The following is a 25,500-nucleotide window of genomic DNA, read 5'->3' on the forward strand; positions in this document are numbered from 1 at the left end:
GAAGTTAAGATTCATTTGTGTCAAAGCAAATGGCTGGCCAGCAGCACACGGCTGTACAAACAAGTCCTTTGATCTCCAGCCCTGACATGAAAGAAGTTTGCCTTTCGGGAGTCCACTGGGTTATAAAACTAGTTAACAGGTTTTTGCTTAGAAAATACAGCTGGTTTATGACGGGGTCATAAAGCTAGTTTTCAAGGGGGACCGAAGAGCCAAAAAGAGATAATGAAACTGGGATCAAAGTGTCTTAGGCAAATCGGAGAGATAGGAACAAGGAAGATGACAAAAACCAGATGTATGGACCTTTGTGACACCAGGGTCTGAAGAAAGCACTGAGTTCAGAGATCTTCACACTAGAACACACACACACACACACACACACACACACACACACACACACACACATAATGATAATGAGTTGTACCTTTTCTATTGGTTAAGTGTCAGAGAAAGAGGAGGAGAGAGACACCTATGCAGAAGGGTATTTAATGTCATGCAACAATTGTAAGAACGAGTATTCTGTGTCCTGTACCTGGGACCAGACTCCCTGCATATTTCAATAAACCTAACAACTGACTGAAGAAAAGGACTCTGTGCAGTTTCTTGAATCTACTTACTCACCATCCTCTTTTTTAAGTTACATCATTTGGCGAGCCAGCCGTGGACTGTTTCCTGAAACTTTTTTTTTTTTCAAAAAACCGGGGAGGGTTTGATACCTGACTGCAGAGAAACCCATTTGCCCAGCCTGAATCCTGTGCACAGGACCAGGACAAAGCGAATGGACAGAGACTGCTTCTAACTTCTGACCAGACGGTGTGGAGAATCTTTGAATCAGGACTTCAGCTCGAACATATAACCACGTACATTGGTGAGTAGTTACTGGTTTATTGTTTTATATGCAGTGTTTAGAATGTAGTGAGAATCAAGGGTAGAATATGAAAGAGGACTTCTTGATAATTCATGTACATTGAGGACACAATTAGTTAAGTCAAGAGAGATTGACCGCTGAACTAAAAGTGTATTGACTATTAGGACTTTAGGTATGAAAGAGGACCTCTGGATTCCTAAAAAAGTCGGAGTAAATCGTGTAGTGTTATGACGTGCCAGTAGAGTCTATTGGACTAGTTACGCGGACTTGTATAGCTCAACAGGTACGGGCATACTCGGATTTATGTTTTATGTTTGTTTTTGAGAGGGTTTTGTACACCTGTTTTGTCTTTGTTTTTACTGTTTGGTTTATAAATCACGATAAGGGGGCCACAGGATAAGCCTCTTATTTAACTGTTCACATTAGGTGGTACAGATAAGGAACAATCAGACAATAAGTTCCAGTTAAGCCCAAATAGCACATACAAAAGTGTAAATTAAATGTGCAATAAACCAAAATAAAAGTTTATGCTTCGTTAAGCATAGCTTTAAACACAGAATATTGGTAAAAACAAGACAAAACTAAAAACAAGTTGTTTTGTTAGTTTTGTGTTTTGTTGGGAGTCTGATCAACTCCAAATATGTTAGAAGCTGACCCTCAATGTCATCAAATGGATGGCTGGAGAATATGGAACATAGACTATGTGTTAAAACATGGCAAAAAGGGAAGCTATGTACAGAACAGTAATGTACATGTTCATGTGACAGGTCAGGAGTGTGTGTCTCGTAAGAAGAAAAAGACAAAGGAAATTCAAAACTCGTAGCCCACAAAAAAACAAAACAAAAAAAACTGTAAAATTAAAAGGTCACATTAAAATGTAATTAAGAAGTTGCTTATTAATGATTGTTTGAGTAATTCTGATTTTGCTTAAGCGTGGAGATAAAGTAACATCTTAGAAAAACTATGTACTAAGAACCAGCATGAATACTTATTGTCTTGCCTTGATCATAAGAGAGTTTGATAAGGGAAAGAGACCCATGTTAACTGATGAGTTATTTGTATTGTGTTAGTGTTTGAATGCAAAGGAATGGCCAACCTTTGAACTAAAACAATAACACAAATATACAAAGCAACAATTAAGAGTTTGTTCAGGATTATATTGGTAAACAAGAGGAACAGTTTGTCTTTCTGATAGAGGATTCACTTGAAAAGAAAGTGGTGGTATTATTTTGGTACGCAGGGTCTGTGTCTCCCTGGTCACAGATTCAGGGAGGAATAGGGAAAAAAACTTGCGTGACCATATTTGGGCAGAGAGAGAAAAGACTGTAGAGAATGAGAATAGATCGCTGTTAGACAGACTAAAAAAATAAAAAGACTTTTAGGAAGAGAACAAATGTTTTTGGAGATCAATAAATCTTAAACAAATTAAATTATCGACCTGGAAATATTTTATTAAATATTTTCATGAATGAATGTTAAGTGTTTGTTTGAGAGTGAATTTTATGTTTAAGACACGGGTGAATTTTATGAATCACCTATGAATACATATTTGAAACCAAGATCACGAGTGGTAGAGTTTGTATTATTGGTGTAGCTAAAAAAAGTGCAGAGTTAAAACGATGTTTTATTTAAGGGGTCTGTTTATTAATGATTGTTTAGTTCATGTTGAATTAAACAGGGAGATTGCATTCTCTTTGAATGGAAAACGCGTAGTTTAATAAAGCACTGATGTTATCAGTATTAACTGGGTTTATTCTGATGTTGCTAAAGCACACTACCATACACGAGTAGAAGGAAAAAAAAAGTTGAATTGTTAGAGCATAAAATACAATTCAAATGGGGAAAAAGAGGTCACAATCGATATCAGAGTGATCTACAGGGATTTCAACTTCTGCTAAGGCATCAGAATGCAGTGATGCAGGAGACAAAAGCAGTGTCACTCAGAGCTACGCGAGTGATGTGAAATGGGATGTTTGCACACATGTGTACGATGTGTTTTGTTTATGTTAGTTACAATTAGTATTTTACTGAGCTTCTTGCAGGAGAGGTGATGATAATTAGATTAATGTGATAACTGAAACATGAATAAATCGCGAGTGACATGAGATTATTGATGGTGCAGTATAGGACTGCTGGCTTGATGGATTGTGATACTGGTATGATAGACAGTCTGTTGGTTAATGTTTGTGTGTTTGTCTGTGAATATAGGGTATGAATACTCTTTTGTGGAAGTTCAGCACAGGAGGCTGAGCTAATGGCAATATTGTGATGCAAAATAAAGTCAACTTCTCACTGTCTAATACAGAACAGACAGTCGCAGTAGCAAAAGTAATTATGCACTCACAGTAATACAAATGCACTTGGTAAGATTGACCATGGGGAAACGCCCGTGTAAATTAATCAAATAAAGAATATATTCGCTGGCTTAAGCATGAAGCAACCTGCGCCCTGGTTGGCGAAGTACAGTGATTCCATGTCCTCTGCCACCCAAAGAGCTCTGGGTTGGTAGAGCTTGTGGATCACATTCTAAAAAGGAAGCATCATAAACAGGTGCTCATGAAGGTCAGGTTTATGTGCACACACATTTTCTTTTTCTCACTGGACTATTTCTATAATAGATCCTGATTTATTTTGATCTGCTAAAAAGGATGCTGTTATTAATTGCAGCAAGAATAGGCAGTACTTTTATTTCTGTATGCGTTATTGAGAAACATTAACGTTTGAATACATTTCTTTGTAAACTTTCTTTTCAACTGTTATTGTGATGTGTGCTCTGGATGTCTTGCCAAGAAGGGAGAGATCAATGTATGACTAACATCTTACAGGACTGTTCTCAACTAGGTAATATCATACAGTATGTGGACGACATACTGTTGCAACGGGAACTGCGGAGAAGCACTATCTGTTGCTGGAGGAGCACGCTGCTCTCAAATTAAATCTAAAGAAAGCTGCATTAATGAAATCATCTGTTTGTTTCTTAGGAGTACAGGTGGAAACTGGAGGACACACACCTGACCCAGGAAATAAAAAGTTGATTAAAAATCTGCCCCTTAGATCTTTTTGGGCATATTTGGATTCTGTCAGGACTTCATGGAAGGATACAGCGAACTAGCTGTCACCCTCTATGAACACCTGAATTGAGGCATTAAAACAGGCACTGATTCCAACCCCACTCAGGGTCTCCATTCAAATTAAAAAAAAAAAAAAAAAAGCGGGGGGTTGGAAGGCTGATTGGGGAGGTTCATATGAGATAATGGACAAACTGGGAGAAACCAATTTGAAATTGGCAATACAAAAATGAGGGGGTGAAAACTGGCTTGAAAACTAGTTTCACTGATAAGCAAGCCTGCTGGAGAACGGAAATTCCTAAGGGTACTGATGCAGTTAGTTTAGAGTAGTAATTGTGAGCAATGAAGCAGATAGAGATTTGTAGTTACTTTCAGAGAACAGACACAGGTCTAAGGCTTTTCTCTTCTCCTACAGGTTCATGCTGGAACTGATATTTTATATTATGTTCACGATATGATATTTTATATTATGTTCACAATATGGGGTGGACATAGGCTCTGAGAAAAATACAAGATAGAATTAACAGACATTGGCGATTCTTAGAATTCCAATAACATTATCAATGCAGATGAAAAAGAGACTATTCAAGAATTAACCTTTTTGAAATTAAATCAGATATTAATCAAAAGAATAAATACTGCACTTGTTCTCCACAGGTTCCGAGATAATACTGATGGCGTTTATGTGGAATGGAAGCACAATGCTGTTCATCGGAACTGAGAGGACCATTTCAGAAGAGTTTGTGCAGAAAGTTCCAGTACACTTGTGGGACAATTTGGATATGCAAACAGGAACTGTACATATTAACCTGCAGAACTTTACAATGCTTGTCCATGATATGTAGTAATTAAGCTTTACCATATATCTGGAACAAGAGTGTAAGTTGCTGAGAAACGGTCATGAGGAGGTATCTGAAACCACAGAGACATTCTTACATATGGGGAACCATTCCAGTCTGCATATCAAAAGAAGAAATTATGATGACGTTAAAGTGACATTTTTGGGGATGTAATGGGGACTGTTAATTTCAGTTAACATACCTGATAATGAAACTACGTATTATAAACTTGGGGTATAGATGTATGATTGGTGAAAAGATTTGTCTTAGTTTAAAGATACTAAAGGTAATATGTCAGCGATCCTGGAGTGCAGAGATGGGAAGGTCTCATGTAATTTATTACTGATCACATTCAGTAAAATAACAAAAACTGCAAAGGTTGTACCATTGACCTCTAGAGGCACTGGGAGTATGGAGTTTGTGTCATGACACTTAAGAGTGGTATTGTTAAGACATTGTATCTGCCATCCATGATAGGGAGGTAAAATGGTTGGTGTCTTGCAATGGATTATTTGGAGTGTTGTTAGGAACATAAGACTATATTAATATGTACTTGTAAGGTAATGGGACATCCTATGTTGAATGGAAATACCAATTGAAAACAGCTGTTCTACTGAAAAATATGGTTACCTATATTAGACATTAATTGTGGAAATCATGTGAACTTTGAATGATATGCTGTAGTGTTGAATATGTCTAAAATGAGGCACTATTTTAGTACTTGTTCAATGCATAGTGATCATTTTTGAAGTTATAGTTTTAGGTTTTAATCAGTTTTAAGTGTATCATAAGATTGAGATGGTCTAGAATATTGGATTCTAGAAAGATGTAATTTAACATACGGGTTAAAAATAATGATGCACCTAAATGTGTTAGAGCAACATGAGTGTGGTTCTGATCAAGAGGATGGGGATCCACAGCTGGAACATAGAGTTTATTCTGAGAGTACTGTAGTTTCGGATAGAAGATGTGATTATGAGCTTACAGAGTTAAACCAACACTGCACCGCGTAGCTAAAGAGCAGGACGGGTGGGTGAAATTGGGAGGCATAGATTGCTGTAAGGAATTGAGTACGTCGGTAATTTACACTTGTTCCATGCAGGGTGATCTAATTTCTTGAAACAGGGCAGTAAACCGTACTATCGAGGTAAAATCACTACGAAAGTATGTCCCCTTTGCACCTCCTACCTCGGGAAGGTATCATTCTCAGAACTGTTTTGAATAGTGTGAATATAGTATTATCGTATGTAATGTATAATTTCACAAATCTAACTGTTATGTTTGAACAGCATTGCAAGCAATACACCAATATCCAGAATTGGCTTCAAAGGGAAATAGGTAGTACAATAAGAGATTACAAAGAGCGAATAGGCGAACGAATGTATGAAGGTAATGAGAAACGTAGGAAGAGGGGACTTTTTGATGAAATAGCAGGATGGTTTGGTGCAGGAAATTCTGTTGCAAACAGCTGGGATATTTATCAAATGTCAAGTGCTGTGGAAGAAGAAATAGAAAGATTGGGGAATGGACAGATGTATGTAAATCAAGGGATTAGGCTCCAGGGTACAGCTATATACGAGCTAATGGATGGAACAGAGGGAGCCCTGCGCAATTTGACCAAAGCAATAGATTGTAGAATATTTGCGGGTGACCTTTTAAAAACAATGAAGGAAGAAATAATGGACATTAGGCTAAGAGTGGTACCTAGACATGCACAGGAGGAACTCAGGTTGAGGTTGGCAATGATCCACCCTGATCAGACTGACCTCCTGGGAGCTAGTTTAGTGTGGCCAAAGGAGAATGGCAAGGAACCACCTAGTCACATAGGGTTCTATCTCTCAATACCATACCTGGATCCTAATAACCAGTATAAAGACAGTTTGAAGATTAGACCGATAGGAGTACTACATAATGAGACAGTGATAGTTTGGGAAAAGGCTACATGGAAAGTTCAGCGAGGAAACTGGAGTGGTGTGGTGCATGAAGCATGTTGTTATGAAACAAATAGTCATGTAGTTTGCCGGTGTCCTGCAATCACCGGAATTAATAGAAATATAAGCACTGAATTAGAGGTACTTCCACTAGAGGGGTGGAAAAAAGCAGTGCAGGTTGGGAAATATCAATGGTGTGTGTTGAGTAACCATACCAATTTTAAGTATGGTGATTTAACTTGTCAGACATCTCCAGGATTTTGTTTTTCTCCAACACATGCAGTTCAGATTGGAGATATATATATACCTGAACCTGAAGCAGAGGAGTTCCAAATTACCGCTTGGTGGGATGACACATATCTAGATTCATATTCGGTCACTTTTTCTCAAATGCACAAATTGGTTAAAATAGCCCTACAAAGAGCGGAACAGAAGCTGCTCAAAGCTAAGGTCGAAGTTGATTTGGCACAATTAAAAGCCACCGTATTGAAACGATATGGATGGTCAGGACAGGCCTTAGGGCACACTTTTGGGGATTATGTTGTTTTAATAATACTGTTAATAGTAATAGTATTGATTTTATGGAATAGCATTCAGTGTTTTTGGTGGAAAAAACAACATCGACAGTTAGAAAGGACCATTGGCAGATGGGAAACTGTAAACTTACTGGGAGCCACCATGAATAAGAAATAACACCTGTGTACAGTGATAAACTGTATTTACTGTATTTTTCTGTATGTTTACTGTATGTTTATTTTTCATTTTTTGTATTATGTTTACGTATGTTTGTTTGTTTTTTTGTTTGTTTTTTGCTCATGACATACTTACATGGAGAAACAGCAAAGGCAAGGTAGATACCTACACATAATGGAGAGACTTAGAATGAGAGGAACATACTTCACTATAATATATTATACAAACATGGTACTTGATGTGACTACTCAGAACCAGCGAAGAGGACATCTGAGGGCTCGGGATCACGTAAGCAACTTGGTTGTAGCGGGTCACCCCCCTCCATCTTATATTTTAAAAGTGGGGTATGTTGGAAAACATGGAACAAGTATTGAATAGCAGTTTGCTATGCATGAGGAATGACGGCTGTATTCATGTTATTTTTCTGAAAAGTGATTTAACATTGGATAGAAAAAACTGTTAGTTCCAAAAATGCAAGCACTGCTGTGATAGATGAAAGCTGCAATATGGTAGAGAAGTTAAGATTCATTTGTGTCAAAGCAAATGGCTGGCCAGCAGCACACGGCTGTACAAACAAGTCCTTTGATCTCCAGCCCTGACATGAAAGAAGTTTGCCTTTCGGGAGTCCACTGGGTTATAAAACTAGTTAACAGGTTTTTGCTTAGAAAATACAGCTGGTTTATGACGGGGTCATAAAGCTAGTTTTCAAGGGGGACCGAAGAGCCAAAAAGAGATAATGAAACTGGGATCAAAGTGTCTTAGGCAAATCGGAGAGATAGGAACAAGGAAGATGACAAAAACCAGATGTATGGACCTTTGTGACACCAGGGTCTGAAGAAAGCACTGAGTTCAGAGATCTTCACACTAGAACACACACACACACACACACACACACACACACACACACACACACATAATGATAATGAGTTGTACCTTTTCTATTGGTTAAGTGTCAGAGAAAGAGGAGGAGAGAGACACCTATGCAGAAGGGTATTTAATGTCATGCAACAATTGTAAGAACGAGTATTCTGTGTCCTGTACCTGGGACCAGACTCCCTGCATATTTCAATAAACCTAACAACTGACTGAAGAAAAGGACTCTGTGCAGTTTCTTGAATCTACTTACTCACCATCCTCTTTTTTAAGTTACATCACCTAAAAATAATGGTACTTGCTTCCTTACTAAAACAGAGTGCTGGCATTTGTTAAAGGCAGGCATGCAGCATCCCCCTGCAGTTGACTTGCCCATACATTGAGACTGCACGTTTGCATCCACTGAATTGGTTGGAAGTTAAGGCAAAGCTTTGTCAAGTTATACAGATGTGGAAATTGATTAGAAACAACTCCAAACCACGGTTACACAAGGGTATCGGAAATACTTTAATAAAGGCAATGTATGCAGCACGTTCGTTGTCATATCATTTGTCCCATCCAACAATTTATTTTATTAGTACCGAGTCAAAACATAGAGAACTTGGCTATTCAGGTCTAAAATTCCAACTGCGTTTAAAGCAAGCAGCAGGTTGAAGCGAGGTGGCTGTGCGGGATCGTTTTAGTACTGATTTAACTTGCAGACAGGAATACTTTTGGTCTGGCCTGACTTTCCAGTTTGGTTTCTGAAAGCTGTTTTATTTTACTTTCTGTTCAGCAGCCTCTGTAGTAGCTGATGTAACTTAAAAAAAGGATGGTGAGTAAGTAGATTCAAGAAAATGCACAGAGTCCTTTTCTTCACTCAGTTGTTAGGTTTATTGAAATATGCAGGGAGTCTGGTCCCAGGTACAGGACAAACAGAATACTCGTTCTTACAATTGTTGCATGACATTAAATACCCTTCTGCATAGGTGTCTCTCTCCTCCTCTTTCTCTGACACTTAACCAATAGAAAAGGTACAACTCATGATCCTGTTACCATATATTTCATTTAGTGTGAGTGTGTGTGTGTGATGTGTGTGTGTCTGTGTGTGTAGTCTAGTGTGACGACCTCTGAACTCAGTGCATTCTTCAGACCCCTGGTGCCCCAAAAAGGTCCATACATCTGGTTTTTGTCATCTTCCTTGTTCCTATCTCTCAGTTTTGCCTTAGACCCTTTGAGTCCAGTGGCATTATCTCTTACTCTCCCTGTGAACCTTTGGGTCCAACAGCAGTCCCTGGGATCCTTTTAGCTCATTTATGCTTTGTATTCCCAAAAGTCTTAGAGCCTGGCCCCTTCTGGTCCATAGCACTGTTATTATTATTATTATTTATTTCTTAGCAGACGCCCTTACCCAGGGCGACTTACAATTGTTACAAGATATCACATTATACATTATTTCACATTATACAGATATAACATTATTTTACATACAATTACCCATTTATACAGTTGGGTTTTTACTGGAGCAATCTAGGTAAAGTACCTTGCTCAAGGGTACAACAGCAGTGTCCCCCACTGGGGATTGAACCCACAACCCTCCGGTCAAGAGTCCAGAGCCCTAACCACTACTCCACACTGCTGCCCTATATCTTGTTAGCTTGCAGTCAATGTTGGACAAGAAGCTTGTAGACACAAGGTCTCATCAATTGTTAGCAGTACATGCAATTTGAACCAAACAGTCTGCTATCTGCAATATTAGTTTCTTTTCAGAAAAGAACACCAGTATAGCTCTGCCAGTCCACATGCGTAGCAAACTGCTAATCAATTCTCGATCCATGTTTTCCAACAGTAGCCTTTTGTTTAATGTGTGATTCTGAAGCTAACGATTGTATTTTCTTTGGGAAATATCTTGAAACGATCATCAGCCAAATATGCTTTGCTTTTTTTGTCGTCCATTTCTACTATTTTACTTCCAATGCTGAAAACTAGATTTAGCAACCTAAATCAAAACAATACAGCACCAACTTTGTCCCAACCCCTACTGCACAGTACAGGTCACATAGAAGCAGTAAAGACGCACTGATAGGCTGATTAAAACTTTGTAATTTGAATAGTAAACAAGAACGTTAACTGCTTCTGAGAATCTATTTTGTAAATGTTATTTGTGGACGTTTTTTGTTTGTTTTTTGCTTAAGTGCAATCCACAGGACGGAAATCAAAAATGGCTATCTACAGAAGGAAGATATCCATCAAAAATGGCTATCTACAGAAGGAAGATACGTAGTTTGTGTCGCTTGTTCATTTAAATGATTGTTTTCCCTCTCCGTACTTGTTTATATGCATTGACCCCTAAGAGGTGAATTTCGCGGTGACCCCTCAATTTCACGATTTCCGCAAAATCCCCGAAATCGCGATTTAGGTAGACCTCTACTTGTTGCTACTCAGAATTTCTGGATCACATGGTAGTTGACTGTGGAGATCTGTCTCTTACTCTAAAATCTTGTGATCCTCAGCTGTGTAGAAAACTCACTCTTGGAGAATTTGTGCTTGCATTTTCTGTTTCTCACGATTTATTTTGAACTTTATGCACACCTACAACAAGAACTAGATGGCCGACTTCCACCTAACTCTGGGAATAAACTCTCGTGCCATTTAGTCCAGGGCACTCTGTTCCCTTTACACAGCACCGTCACAGGTCGGGAGGGAGATCTAACATCAAGATTCATTCGATTGCTGTCACAGTGTCCCAAATGTTTTTACAGTTAAACCCTGATAAGACAGAAGTTCTGTTATTAGGTTCTCAGCCGCAACTAGAAGCCACACAATCTTTAAATACAGATCAGGACAATTCAACCACGAACATAAAAAAAATGTCAAAAATCTAGGGATCTTATTTAAATCTGATTTATCTTTATCATATTAGCAGTCACCAAAGTCTGTTTTTACAATCTGAAAAACATTCCTCATTGTCTGATGCTGAGAAACTAATTCATGCTTTTGTGTATTCCTAACTTGACTACTATAGTGCTGTATTTACTAAGCTCCCAGATGACACCACAATTCATTTGCAGCTGATACAGAACAAAAGATAGAGACCATAGAACTCCTGTGCTGGCCTCACTATACTGGCTCCCTGGGAAGTTTAAATTTGGTTTAAAAATTGAATTTCTGACCTATAAAGCACTTAATGATATCACACCAGATTATATAAAGGAGCTTTTATTCACATATATACCTCCATGTGATTTATGATCAGCTGATGTGTGCCTTCCACAAGTGTACACACAAAGGAAGGGAGAGAGAGTTAATGGTTTTAAGTCAAAATTAAAAATATACTTTTATAGTTTAGCTTTTTTAAAGTTAACTTTTAAACCATGTTTTAAAATCTGATCACATCATATTATACCAAACTGTTTTTATATTTGATCTTGCTTTCTATACAAATGTGTTTTATTTTGACTTTTTTGTTTTGTACAGCGCTTTGAGATTCTTGTATGAAAGGCGCTATATAAATCCAATTTGACTTGCTATCCTGTAATTCTAACAGGACACACTACAGTTTAGATAAACACACATAATTTAACATTAATATAATTGAGAAACAATCCACACACTCACACATTGAGGAAGGACTGCAATAAAACAAGCACGAGACCTTTAAAGAGATCCACACTTTATTATAATATAAAACACAGCAATGTTGATGGCAGTTACAATGGGAGAGAGTTTATATATATATATATATATATATATATATATATATATATATATATATATATATATATATATATATATATTGTGAGGAAGCAGGTGGAGTGAGACAGCAGGGAGGGGGTTAAAACCTCCCTGCAAGAGAGAAAACATGTGAGAATGCACTTGTTGTGTAATTGTTTTATTAGTAATGATTATCCGCACCTGAGCGTTATGGGGCAGTTTAAAAGGAGAGCAGTCAGTCTGCTCAGGGCTGCTGAGGAGAAGGAGGCAGACGAGGTGCTCTGCTTCCCAGCAGTCAGAGAGAGCGAGAAAGTTGAAAAGTAAGTGTGTTACTAAACTGTTTTGTGGGGCAGGGAAACGGCTTAGCCGTCCTGCGTTAGTTAGGTTCCTGCGTGTGTAGTTAGTGCTCGATAAGAGCTAGGTGTTTGTTTTGTGTTTTTGTTTGTTTTATTAAAAGTGCGCGGAAGCGCTGAACCGCCTATTTCTGTGTCTGGGTCAATTTTTAAAGGGGCAACGAACCCGAGAAGGTGAAGTCTTTCACTATATATATATATATATATATATATATATATATATATATATAATTAAACAGGTCCGCGAAATCCTCATTTTATTCCGCAACATACCCGTGAAAAATACGTAAATTTATCGCGATTTAAGTAGACCCTTAGCAATAAGAATAGAGACCAAATTAACGTCTTTAACTTCATTAATATTGCATCTCAGTTGAGGAGAGAGAGAATGCCGATGCACAACTGAAGCAGAGGAGGTTCCTAAACCAGAAGCGGTCGCTAGAGTGAAAATTGGCAACTCGGGAGTAGGTGTGGGCGTGACTGAAGCAGTGGCAGAGAGAAAACTGTTGCTGTTGCCATTGTGATGATGAGGAAGTAATGGCTTCTGGTTCCAAGCGAGTGATCCTGCTATCTAGTGCATCCAGGCGATCAGATACTGTAGAAATTGTGATGGAAAGAGGATGAATGAGTTGCTTGATATCGTTAAAAATCTGATGATGCAAATCAAAGAAAAGATCAGATGAAATTGAAAACTGAAGGTCGCTGAATCGGAGGTGAGTGAAGCTTACAATGCAGCAGGGGCAGCGCGTGAACTGATTAGTTTGGATCTCTGCTGAGACTCAGACCAATCGCTCCATGCGTCAAGGGGCAATGCTTTTTTGAAAAGAGCTTTCACAAGTTTGTCGGTGGGCCAGCGATGGGCCAGTCTTTGTAAAAAAATTGCGCTGGAGAATCACCCTGAGGTCTAAAGCGTTTAGAGCGACGAAGAGGAATGGCAGCGGGCACAGCTGTATAAGCAGAGGTTGAAGCAGCAGCATTGTCAGATGGAGGAGAAGCGGGACGGGAGGATTTCTTTGAAAGTTTTTCTGGTGGATTGTTGAAGGAAGATAGCCAGAAGGAGAGAGAAATTCTTCATCTGAGTCAGATGAAAATGAAAGGTGTGTTTTAAGATTGGGTTTGCAAGTCTGCGTGTTAACAGCAAACTGAAAAGCAAGACGAGAATCGGGAAGCAGGCTACGGTTTAAATAGGGTGACTGGCAGGTAATTAAAGGTTGACTGACAGATATTTTAGCGGGGTGACACAGGGGAGGAGTCCTGGCTCCAGCCCCCCAAAATACACCAAGGTTCTACTTATAAATTGCAGATAGAATTCGTATATAAACTGCTGCATCCTGGTACCTGTGCTGTAGGTCACATGGTCTGATTGCAGCTCAGCCATTGGATTGATTCTGAACAACAGCACAACAGGAAGTGATCAGGTACCAGGAAGCAGCAGCGTTTTTTAATCTGTTGATTTCCCCAATAAAGAAAGCGGAGTACAGTAAAACGTGTGTTATTTATTTTAGATCAATTCCATGTAAACATAATAATGTTTACTACTGAATATATTTCGATAAGCTTTGTTTAAAAACTATTATATAGCCCTGTAGCTTTGAAAACTGGCAGAAGATGAAATTGAATACTGGTTTCCTGTGATGCTATTATTAGAGTCTTCACTGATGAATCAGATCTGTTTCTCATCAATCTCTTTACTTCTTTCCCCTCAGATTTCAGGCTCAGTGAAAGTCATTCAGGGCTGCTAGGTGAGAGTAGCAGGCTCAGTGAAAGTCATTCAGGGCTGCTTGGTGGCTATAGCAGGCTCAATGACACGCTCTCTGAACTGCAGAGAAACTACAGCAGGCTCTCTGAATCTCATTCACAACTGCAGAGAAACTACAGCAGGGTCCAAGATGAAAATTCAGACTTGAAAAAGAAGATTGCTTCTGTTTGTGTCAAATCCTCAATGGAGAATATTGAATATCTGAAGCATAATCAACAAGTACAGAGAAACATCATCTGTAATTGACAAAGCCAGGACTGGAAGACCTGAAAAGCTGTCTAACAAGGATGAGCAATACTTGAAGATAATATCCTTAAGGAATAGAAAGAAGACAAGCGTTGAATTGACAACAGAACTGGTAGAAGGCACAGGTGTTGTTGTCCATCCATCAACAGTCCAAAGCACTTTTGACCATTGCTCCATAGTCCAATTTCTGTGTTCTTGTGCATATTTTAGCCTTTTAGCCGTGTTCCCCTTTCTTAACAGAGGTATTCTTACTGCAACACATCCTTTAAGTCCTGATTTCAAGAGTGACCTTCGTACTGTACTGAGAGAACAGCTTTTACAAAGAGACAGAAAATACACCAAAATAGGATGGCCATGCAGGCATGATGCACGAGAAAAGACAATGAAAACTGTGGTGAATAAAATCAAGGTTAGGAAACGGTTATTTGCTGTTGATAACAAAGCCATCAGTAGCCCAGAACAATTTCAGAAATAAAAACAAATAAAAAATATGAATTTTGTTTTACATAATAAAAGATTTTAAAAATACATTCTTTAAAAAAAAACCTCATGGGTCTTTGGGAATATAGCCAGTAACAGCTAAGAAATACTTTGGTTAGTGCTCCTTGAAAGAGGGAGCAGTGCTCATATTGCTGGTGCTAATGAGAGGTAAGAAAGTGGATTTTAAAGATGCCCTGGTTCTCTCTCCAGGTGAGATGCTGAACTCCAGGACAGTGCAGATGGTTTGCAGGGTCCCTGTCAGTTAGTTTGTGTCGGTGCTGTAGGTCACAGGTGGATGGTGACAGCGCGGGATTGGCAGATCCACTTGTACCGGTATCCACACGGCACGTCGAACCAGGAGCGCGAGTTGGAGTTGAGCACCGCACAGTCCTCCCCCTCCAGAGAGCCCTCAGCATGGTTATTGGGCTCGTTCAGGTCAGTGTTCCAATACCTGAGACAGAGGGAACAGGGAGACGGGGGGGGACAGGGAGAGAGACATGGAGAAAGAGGGAGAGAAATACATTGTCAGCCAAAAAGTTGAAATTCACCCCACCAAGCACTTCTTTTCTCTCTTTCTCTCCTCCCTACCACTCTTTCCCTCCCCCTCTCCCCCTCACGTTTTGTTGATTGCAGTTCCATCGACCCATCTCCAGTCTCCCTCCTCTTCCTTGTCACTCAGTCCAATCCAGTAGTGAAAGTCCCAGGTCCCTGTGATCTCTTTCGCTGCCTTCTCCAGGAAATCCTGAGGCACACACGCACACGCAGGGACGTACAGGGGCAGGCAGGGACACACGCACACGCAGAGACACACGGGATACACAGGGACACACACATACAAAGAAAGAAAGACAAAACATCAGAATTGTATATTCTAAGATGACCGAAGCGTATTAACTTACTATAAATCACACGAAGGAAGATAGCAGTCAGGAATAGCTTTAAAAAGAAAACAAATATTTTTGTAAAACATAACTTATCCCCCCCACGGTAGTGACATGGTTCAGTCCAGAATCAACTGCCTTGAGTAATGCCTGTAGGCTTACAGGTGCTGCATCGTGGGTGAGACCATTAATTAAATCAAAAACTCAGTCGAAGAAAAGTATGGTTTTGATAGTTTGTAGCGTTTTCGGTAATATTTTATTTGGAGAAACTAGTGTCAAGTTTATGAAAATGTAAAGAAAGAGTGAAGTTAATAAGACGATCCATTTTACAAAAGGTACCGAGTATGCGTGTGTTTTTGTTTCGCTTTCATTTCTGAACATTGGAATTAGGTGTGGTGTTCTGTGCATGGGATGACATCTGTATACAGGGTAAGAGGTGCGGGAATTCTGGCAAATACTGCACTGTGATTGGCTGATTTCTGATTGGTCCTGTTACTGCAATAGAGCCTTTCCAAAGGGTCTGTGTTTGATACGTTATATAGTCAGATTCAAACAACTGTCTTCGTAGTCTCTGAAGATGGGGGTGCTGCAATAGCGACCCCTGCTGTATGTAAGAGACTTCTCACTTCTGATGGGGTTTTAGTGTTGAGTGAGCTTTTAAAATAAGTGAAGGTGTCCCAGGATGTCGGTACCCGTTTGAATTTATTTAAAGTAGAACCTCAGAGTTACGGACACCTTGGGAATGGAGGTCCTTCGTAAATCAGAAAATGAGTTTAATAAATGTGTCCACCTGCTATCTACACCCTCAATCTAGTGAATAATACAAGGATACAGCACAACAATACAATACTCGTATTGTTACGGTTCTGGAGTCTTTAAAACTGTCTTATTGATAGAAAAGAGGCTACATTTAAGTTACCATTGAAATTGTAACTAGCTAAAACACAGGAAAAACTGGGTTAACCTAGTGCTTGCTTTTATTTTATTTTAAACAAAATGAATTCGCGCAGCTTGCTCGTTCATTCAGCCTCCTTTGCTTGTTTAAAACTAAAATTGCTTTGCAATCTGCCTCACCTCTGTCTGGATTCATCTGTTGATACAGTAATTTTGCCTCATGGCCAGCATGCCGCTTATAGCAGTGCCTGTCTAGTACGAGTGATTGCATGCTGAAAGTGTGGTGTTGGGCTGAGCGGTCATTTGGTAACTGTGAGGTTCTACTGTAAACACTACAGGTTGTGACTCTGCGGCTGTGTGTCTCACATGCTCCTCCTGTGTGTGCAGCACAGCCAGCTGACCCCCCAGCGCTGTGCAGTTCTCCCTGCTCTCCTCCCAGTCCAGACGGTCCGATGAGAAAAAGAAGCATGTCTTCTGGTGCTGGATCCACTTCTCAGGGCAGGGGAGGCACACCTTACCTGCACAGAGAGAGAGAGAGAGAGAGAGAGAGAGAGACGTCATTATTAATGTTAGATTTATTAAAACAAATGTATGTCACTGATCCTTTATATCTTTTAGTAAAATAATAATAATAATAATAATAATAATACTGATAATAATAATATATTAACTTTTGACCCATCAGCCTAATAAGTGATCCAGTTTGAGACTCAAATTCAAGTTTCAAATATACTTTATTTAACCAGGGTAGAACCCTTGAGATATACATCTCAATTCAAGGTGGTCCTGAATCAACACATCATTCAAACAGGACAGAGTTCAAACAATAATGCAAAATAAAAGCATAGAACAGACAAACACGCAGACAGACAGAGAGGGGGTGGTATTTAAAGTTCCTTTTAAATGACCTATTTTTATTTAATGAGTCGTAAACAAAAAATAAAAACAAAATCTGTATCTTCCCCTCTCCCATCTTCTCTCGTCTTCCCCCTTTCTGTCCCCTTCTCTCCCCATTTCTTACCTGCTTCCTCTAACCCCGGACACTGTGAGTTCAAAGATGTGTAGAGTGTGCACAGTTTGCTGTAGTGCCCCAGGAGGTCGGAGTAATTCTGCTGCGGCTGACTCTTTTCGCTGGTGCAATCCGAGAATTTTGTCAGCTCAGTGTTGGCATTACCCAGCCGCACAGACTTACAGCTCTGACCAGCGTTCCTGTACACTGGAGGGGGAGGGGGAGGTTGGGAGGGGGAGGTTGGGAGAGAGGGGGAGGGGGAGGGGGAGGGGGAGGGGGAGGGGGAGGTTGGGAGAGAGGGGGAGGTTGGGAGAGGAAAAGGGAGAGAGAGGGGAGGGGTGAGAGCAGGAGTGGGAGAGAGAGGGGGAGGGGAGATGGAGAGAGATGTTTCCACTGGGATCTTTTGTTTGCCAGGCTTATTGACTAGTCAAGAAAAAATCCTTCAGAACACACTCAGCAGGACAGGTAAGACTAGGGGTTAGTCTGTGACGCAGGAGAATTATACAGTTTCCAAATGACAAACTGTACAAAAAAGAACACTATATACATAACATGTACAATAAAAAAAATAATAATAAAAAATGCTTTCCTGTTCCAGGAATTGCATGACCAAAGTGTTTTGTAACAATATATTTTAGGATGCGACATTTATGAGTAAGAAAAGTTTTTTTTTTTTTTTACAACCCAAAAAAATACTGTCCCACTTCCTTAATGATAAGATCTGTGACACTCTCAGTGATACTGTTAGATAAGATAATAAGGGGTAAGAGAATTGATTTTAAACATGCGTGCTTACAGATCACTCCCAGTGCGATGTTGATGGCCAGCGACAGGCAGCCCAGGATTGTGAGCAGCAGGATAGTGTATCTGGAACAGCCTGCCCGGGAAGACTTCAGATAGGGCAGAACTGCAACGACAGGAAGCCAGACACTTCAGTATCAGAGCAACACAAGCACTATATCCATACATCTAAAATAGAACAGCTCATTTCAGGAGTAAAGCGTTTACTCACTCCTGCTCACCTGTGATAAGCACATCCTGGCTATACCAAGCATGTTCCAGGTTATTATGTTATAAAGAGACTCGTGCATTTAATGAAGGGCAGATCTCTTCTGATTAATCTTTTACCCACAATTCTGCATGACCACCAAGACTGGCACGCGTGTAATCTACTAAAGGTGTCTGTGCCCCATTAGTGCTGAGCATGCCACTGCCCGGCCTGGAGCACCACCAAGGTTAGTTTACCCACTTCTTTACTTACCGCTACACCACTGCCAGGGTGCTGTAGGATACAATCTGAGGAGAGAGTGGCTACCCTGCTGACTGGGGGAAAATCTTCACTGTACCCTGGACTAGATTATTATAGAAAGTTACATGAGAATAATGAAACAGTACCCTTATAACAATGTACCCTGGTATTTTTGCAGTTTTACCATGATTTTCCCATAGTTATGCTGTGCATTGGTCTATAAAATGCTTTACCATGCTTTCACTGTGCTTTATTACACATTGCTGTGCTTTTACTGGGGGAATGTTAGTGTACCATGTGTTTTTTTTTTTTAAATATGCATTACCACACATGGTTATTCTTTACAGTGCTTGTCAATGCTTTACCATGCTGTCACTGTGCTTTATTACACTTTTATAAGGGTATACTGTAGCTCATTTTACTGTTTTCTCTTTCATCTGATACAACCAGTGTAATTCCAGTACAGTCTAATCTAGTGATCTCAAACTACAGTTACAATGTAATTCCAGTGCAGTCTAGTCTAGTGAAGGCAAAACATGCAGTCTGGTTGGCTGAAAGATCCTGAGCAGAAGTAATATTCATTCAGAACTTAGAAAGGTTCAATCATAATTCAAAGGAAACATTTAACAGAAACTACATCAAAGAGAGAAAGAAAGAAAGGAAGTCCAGTTTTGAATCTAGTTATTTTAATGAACTTGTTATTTCACAACACAGCACCATACCTTACCACACTGAATCTCTACAGGAATGTTGTGAAATGTGAGATGATGATTCAGCGCTCTAATCTGGGTTCTTACTGAAAGTTAGTATTTGTTTATTCATTCAGTTCAGTGACTAACTGGATGTCCCGCTATTTCCTAATCTGTTGAGCAATGTTTGTTCTGTGAGTGAGACACAGCACTGGCAGAAATACAACAACACATGGGGACACAACAGTGGACATATTGTACAATACATCAGCTTAGTGACGTCCCCTTTAGAATGTATGAGCAGCAGCTACACTTATAATGTCACTGAGTGTAGATCTCAATTTCACTTATAATGTCACTGAGACTGTAGATCTCATACTCAGTGTCAATGACAAAGCATTCAAAACGGTTAAAACACAACAGCCCCGACACAGCAAAGAGCGCATGTGAATGAAATAATCTTTACAACATGGTTCGAGGTAGCCACCGAACACTTGGAAACGTACATTAATATCCTATAGCACACTCTTGTTCTGTGTTGCTGTTTCTGTTTGGTTCATTATTCACCAGGCTTACAAACTATGCCAGCTTCTGAAAAGACTCATTAAGGCAGATTTCATTTTTCCTAATGAGGGGAAGCATATCAAGGTTGCACATGCCTTAGCATGCAATGCTTCACCTGTGGGTTTCAGCACACAGCGCAACGCTAATATGCTTCCCCACCTCAGAATGATCAGCCTTGAGGAGGTTATTCAGAGGCAGGTTTTTGCTGCAATAGTCAATGCGCCAGATAAACAACGATCTGAGCCGGAACTGCAACAGAGAATCATACAGGACACACGTGACGGGAGTGCTAACCACAGCTTCTTTAAAACACATTCTCTTACATCTAATTAGCTTTATTAACATTTATCACTGCCTCCCTTTAAATGAGTGTGTGATGAGTCAAAGGGGTCTCGGTTTGCAATTCAGCCTCCTGACAGCAGATGGTAGCGCATCAACCTCATGTGTCATATCATGTCCTTTGAAGGGATTGGTGTTCCACTGGCTACAGGGGCGGGGCTTGGCATACAAAAGAGGACAAACTGTTATGCTCAGGGTTAGTCCTTGAAGCACAGGAGGAGTCTGTGATGGAGGAGGGGGGGAGGAGGAGGAGGAAGGAGAAGGGAGAAGGAGAGGGAGGGGAATTATTGTTTGTAAGTGCTGACTTTGTTTTTGTTCTTGTTTTACAACCTGACCTGCTTGCAGAGTAATGAAGCTACGAGTGCTGCCTCCTTCTCCTGCCTGTTTTCAGCACTGTCAGCTAAAGAACAAACCAGCGCTCCACTTTTTGTATGTATGTAATCCCCTCACAGCTTCCTTTTACTTTTAAATAAACCTTCTTTGTTTTTTTCACATTTAATACTGCCTGGGCTGTATTTGTTGTTTACACTCCCCATCATATCACAGAGTGCTAACCATCTTTAAAATCCATTCTCTTACCTCTTAGAAGCACAGGACACACAAGACAGGGAATTAAACAGGGAAGTAACTGAATGTTAGGAAAATGGAAGTAGTTTGAACATCTCTTTGGGAATTAAAATCACGAGATTGGATAGGCTGACATGTTAGCAAGCTGCTGTGTGGAGTGTCTGTGCAGAACTGAATTGTATTGAATTACCGAGAGGCTTTCCAAAGCAGTACACTGATGAAAGCACTTCAAAAACAATCAGAACTGAAAGGTAAAACTTATGTAAGTTTCTACATAGACAGATTAATTGACTGTGGCAAAGTGCCCCGCCCCTGTGTGCATTTGTGTGTTCTGTGTATGTATGTATGCGTGCGTATGTTAATGTTGGTGTATAGATTGGTACACGGGATATAAACGGGTCTGTGTTTCACGTGTATTTAAAAAGTGTAGATTTGTATTTAGGCACGAGGAGGGCACAAATACAAATCTACACTTTTTAAATACACGTGAAACACAGACCCGTTTATTTCCTGTGTACCAATCTATACACCAACATTAACATACGCACGCATACATACATACACAGAACACACAAATGCACACAGGGGCGGGGCACTTTGCCACATTGACACATAGACAAATGGATATATTCATGTAGATAGACACTGTAGATTTATTTAAAATGTACACTGACAGTCTCTACATTTCACATTTAGATAGATAGATAGATAGATAGACACAAGTAATGTAAACAGATATACTGAATAGCAGATAGACAGACACTATATAGCTGTCTCGATAGATTGATAGATATATTGATAGACATATAAATACAAATAAAAAGACAGATAGACTGCCAGGCACATGTTAAAGTCAGAAAGATAGACACACAGTCAGACAGACACACACACAGAAAGACAGGTATACACACACACACAGTATCTCTCCCCTCACCTGGCTCGCTGAGTGCTTCAGAGCTCCCCATTGCAGACTCCTGCTGCCCCCTGGCCTTGGCCTCCTCAGTGAAATCCTGCAGGTTGGTGTAGTTTTCCCCCTTATCCAGCACCATGATTGGAGAGAAAGCAGCTCCTGTCCGAGAATTCAAACGCAGTATGTGAGAGATGTGTGGGCTTTGAGCTGATACAACAACACAAAGGCACTGACTGTCTGGACCTGTACACAGCCACTAAAATACAACAGGATTGAGCAAGATCCCAAAACAGTGCCAACGAACTCCACCACCCCTCCTGTCCCTCTGGCCTCCCCCCCCACAGTAAACCCTGTTCCTCTCTGTTGTGTAATAGTATTGCAAAATTTCTCTGCAGCTGTTAGAACAGTGAATGGCGAATTTCCCAGATTTAAAAAAACAAAAAAAAAACAAAAGGGTGGTGGGGAGAGACAGTACAGTGTTTAGTAAAATGAGAAACAACTTGTCTGCAATGCATGGAAAGGGATGTGGTCACGTGGCGTGTCATAAGAACATAAGAACATAAGAAAGTTTACAAACGAGAGGAGGCCATTCATTTTTTATAGCTTCCCCACACTGTCTAGATAAAGACATTTCTGAGTCAACATAAATTCCTATGTCTTTTTCATAGATTCCTTCTTCAATTTCAGTATCTCCCATTTATAATGCACATTTTTATTGCCTGCATGCAGTACCTTACACTTTTCTCTATTAAATGTAATTTGCCATGTGTCTGCCCAGTTCTGAATGCTGTCTAGATCATTTGTTTGCCACTCCTCCTATTTTTGGGTGGTCTGCAAATTTAACAAGTTTGCTTACTATCCTCAAGTGAGCAGTCTGTTGACATTTCTATTGTTTCAATGAGCCTCCTGACAGACCATCAATCAGCCTTGATTATTTTTTTTATTTTTTTATTATTTATTTCTTAGCAGACGCCCTTATCCAGGGCGACTTACAATTGTTACAACATATCACATTATTTCACTTTTTTTTTTACAGATATCACATTATTTTTACATACAATTACCCATTTATACAGTTGGGTTATTACTGGAGCAATCCAGGTAAAGTACCTTGCTCAAGGGTACAACAGCAGTGTCCCCCACTGGGGATTGAACCCACAACCCTCCGGTCAAGAGTCCAGAGCCCTAACCACTACTCCACACTGCAGCTCCTTGACAGCTCACGGCGCCCGGCTGTCTGTCTGCACACTGGTTACTATATAAGTCACTAGTTTTTCTAAGAAATTCATTGTTACCCCAATACACATTGAAAATGGATCTCTAAGATGCAGGACAGCAAAGCAGTTTTAGGGTTAGGGTTAGCACAGAGATGGGAATCACAGTTTGTGTTAAGGTTAGGGTTAGGGTTAGCACAGGGATCACACACATAATTAGACTCAGTGAATCGTGTTAATGTAATATTCATCCATCCATCCATTATCATTAACTGCTTACTCCTTTACAGGGTCGCGGTGAGCCAGAGCCTAACCCGGCATACACAGGGCACAAGGCGAGACTACACCCTGGACGGGACACCAGTCCATCGCAGTTAATGTAATATTACATACTGTGAGACAGCAGGGAGGGGGTTAAAACCTCCCTGCAGAAAAACATGTGCGTAAGGCACATTTTGGTTTGTTTTGTTTAATTGTTTTATTGTTAATCATTACCTGCACCTGGCTACTATTGAAAATTGGAGCCAGGTGCAGGGTATTTAAGGAGAGAAGTCAGTCTGCTCAGGGTGGCTGCTGAAGAGGACAGAAGCCCGACTGTGCTGGTGTGTGGGTACAGCCGTAATTTAAAAGAAAAAGGCAGAGAGTCCTTTTTGTGTGTGCTGTTCTGTGTGTTTTTGATGCAGGTAAACAGCTTAGCTGTCCTGTTTAGTTTAGGTTCCTGTTTTGTTTTAGTTAGTGCTCAAAGAGAGCTAGGTGTTTGTTTGTTTGTTTGTTTATTTTTGTTTTGTGTTTATTAAAAATTGCGCAACCGCGCTTTCAAAAATCCATTTGCGTGTGTTGGGTCAGTGCTTTTAAAGGGGCAACGAACGTGAGAGGTGCAATTCTTTCACAATACCTAGAGTATCAAAAGGAATCAATGAAATAGAACTATTAAATGAAACCTTACCAATTCCAGCACTAAGTAACTTTACAGAAAGATAATGGTTTCAGTGTAAAAATAGAATGGATATATTTTTCCTAAATTGCAATATTGGTTTGCAGTGCTGAGTGACGTTCTCTTTCCTATAGACCTCTATACAGCTCTGCAGTGTTGAGTGGAGTTGTCTTTCCTATAGACCTCTATACAGATCTGCAGTGTTGAGTGGAGTTCTCATTCCTATAGACCTCTATACAGCTCTGCAGTGCTGAGTGACGTTCTCTTTCCTATAGACCTCTATACAGCTCTGCAGTGTTGAGTGGCGTTCTCTTTCCTATAGACCTCTATACAGCTCTGCAGTGTTGAGTGGAGTTCTCCTTCCTATAGACCTCTATACAGCTCTGCAGTGATGACTGGAGTTCTCTTGCTTTATAACTCTAAATCAGTTATGTTAACAGAGTTAAATACAAGCAGAATAAAAACAAATTCATAATATGTTTATTAATTAACTCAAATATACAAACTTGAATACTCCTTGCCAGAATCACTACCAAATACAGTGCAGATAGGTCTACACAGTTAAATAAAAATGCAAATAGAATAAAATTAGAATGACAAATAATAGTAATTGTTAACTCAAATAATATACAAAGCAATAGTTTACTCAAACTGCTGAAGAATATTGTACTAGTAAGACATTACACTGAAACCTGCATCTCATAATCTTACTCAATTTGACACTACAATCTGGCTGAATATTTATCACATTCTTCCAGCGTTTGGCCTTTTGTGTGTGTGTCACAAGGTGATCAAGTTATTTAGGAAAATGGGTTCTGTTTATATACTGCAAGAATAAATATATTGTTTTTATGAATTATACTTATGAGAGTAGCACTTTCCCTTTTTTGTGGGGGTTTTCTTTTCTTTATTTATATTTTTTGTGATCATTATTATTATGGCAAGGTTTGATTAATTAAACTAGATTGTTTGTTTTGTTGTTACACAAGGGTATTAGTAACTGGCACACCTTGCTGGACTGTATTATTCCTTTCAGCTGAAACCCATTGTAAAATAAAGGGATTAGATTGAACATGACCAGGGATTGGACTAACGTGGTCAGTTGGGCACAGTATTTTTAGTATTTTTAGGAAGCAGCAGTGGACAACAAGATAGAGGAAGAAAGGACAGGGATAACGGATAACGGATAGTTGATAGCAGAAAACAGATAGCGAATAGCGGATAACAGATAACAGGTTGTGGATAATGGATTGCAATATTGGTTTGCAGTGCTGAGTGGAGTTCTCAGCGGGACAAGAGAGCACACGTACACATTTGGCTGGGCCAAAGAGTTCATTTGTTAATTGTATGTTTGGCATAAAGGGGCTTACAACTCCTTATAGTCTAGTTAAATCTTGTTTGTGTGCATTTTAAGTATATGTGTTTGGCACACAATGTCCAGGTGATTTGC

General features: G+C 39.8%; 1 protein-coding gene across 1 annotated transcript; it reads right to left on the reverse strand.

The window, feature by feature from the left end:
* Positions 1 to 11,904: 11,904 nt before the first annotated feature.
* LOC117425234 (C-type lectin domain family 4 member E-like) lies at positions 11,905 to 22,169 on the reverse strand. The gene is made up of 6 exons (XM_034042037.3): positions 21,927 to 22,169; positions 18,381 to 18,491; positions 17,597 to 17,791; positions 16,942 to 17,093; positions 15,418 to 15,542; positions 11,905 to 15,251 (listed from the first exon to the last, which is right to left on the reverse strand). Exons 1-6 carry the CDS (start codon positions 22,039 to 22,041, stop codon positions 15,086 to 15,088), a joined length of 864 nt encoding a protein of 287 aa, XP_033897928.1. The 5' UTR covers positions 22,042 to 22,169; the 3' UTR covers positions 11,905 to 15,085.
* Positions 22,170 to 25,500: the final 3,331 nt, after the last annotated feature.

Source organism: Acipenser ruthenus, chromosome 20, assembly GCF_902713425.1.
Source record: "Acipenser ruthenus chromosome 20, fAciRut3.2 maternal haplotype, whole genome shotgun sequence".
NCBI lineage: Eukaryota > Metazoa > Chordata > Actinopteri > Acipenseriformes > Acipenseridae > Acipenser > Acipenser ruthenus.

What these genes read in the sequence shown, in the direction of transcription:
- LOC117425234 (XM_034042037.3), bottom strand. Translation starts at nt 22,041, where the DNA reads ATGGTGCTGGATAAGGGGGAAAACTACACCAACCTGCAGGATTTCACT. An exon ending in TGAAGCACTCAGCGAGCCAG is followed by an intron (nt 18,492 to 21,926) that starts GTGAGGGGAGAG and finishes CTGTCGTTGCAG; the next exon opens with TTCTGCCCTATCTGAAGTCT. An exon ending in CATCGCACTGGGAGTGATCT is followed by an intron (nt 17,792 to 18,380) that starts GTAAGCACGCAT and finishes CTCCCCCTCCAG; the next exon opens with TGTACAGGAACGCTGGTCAG.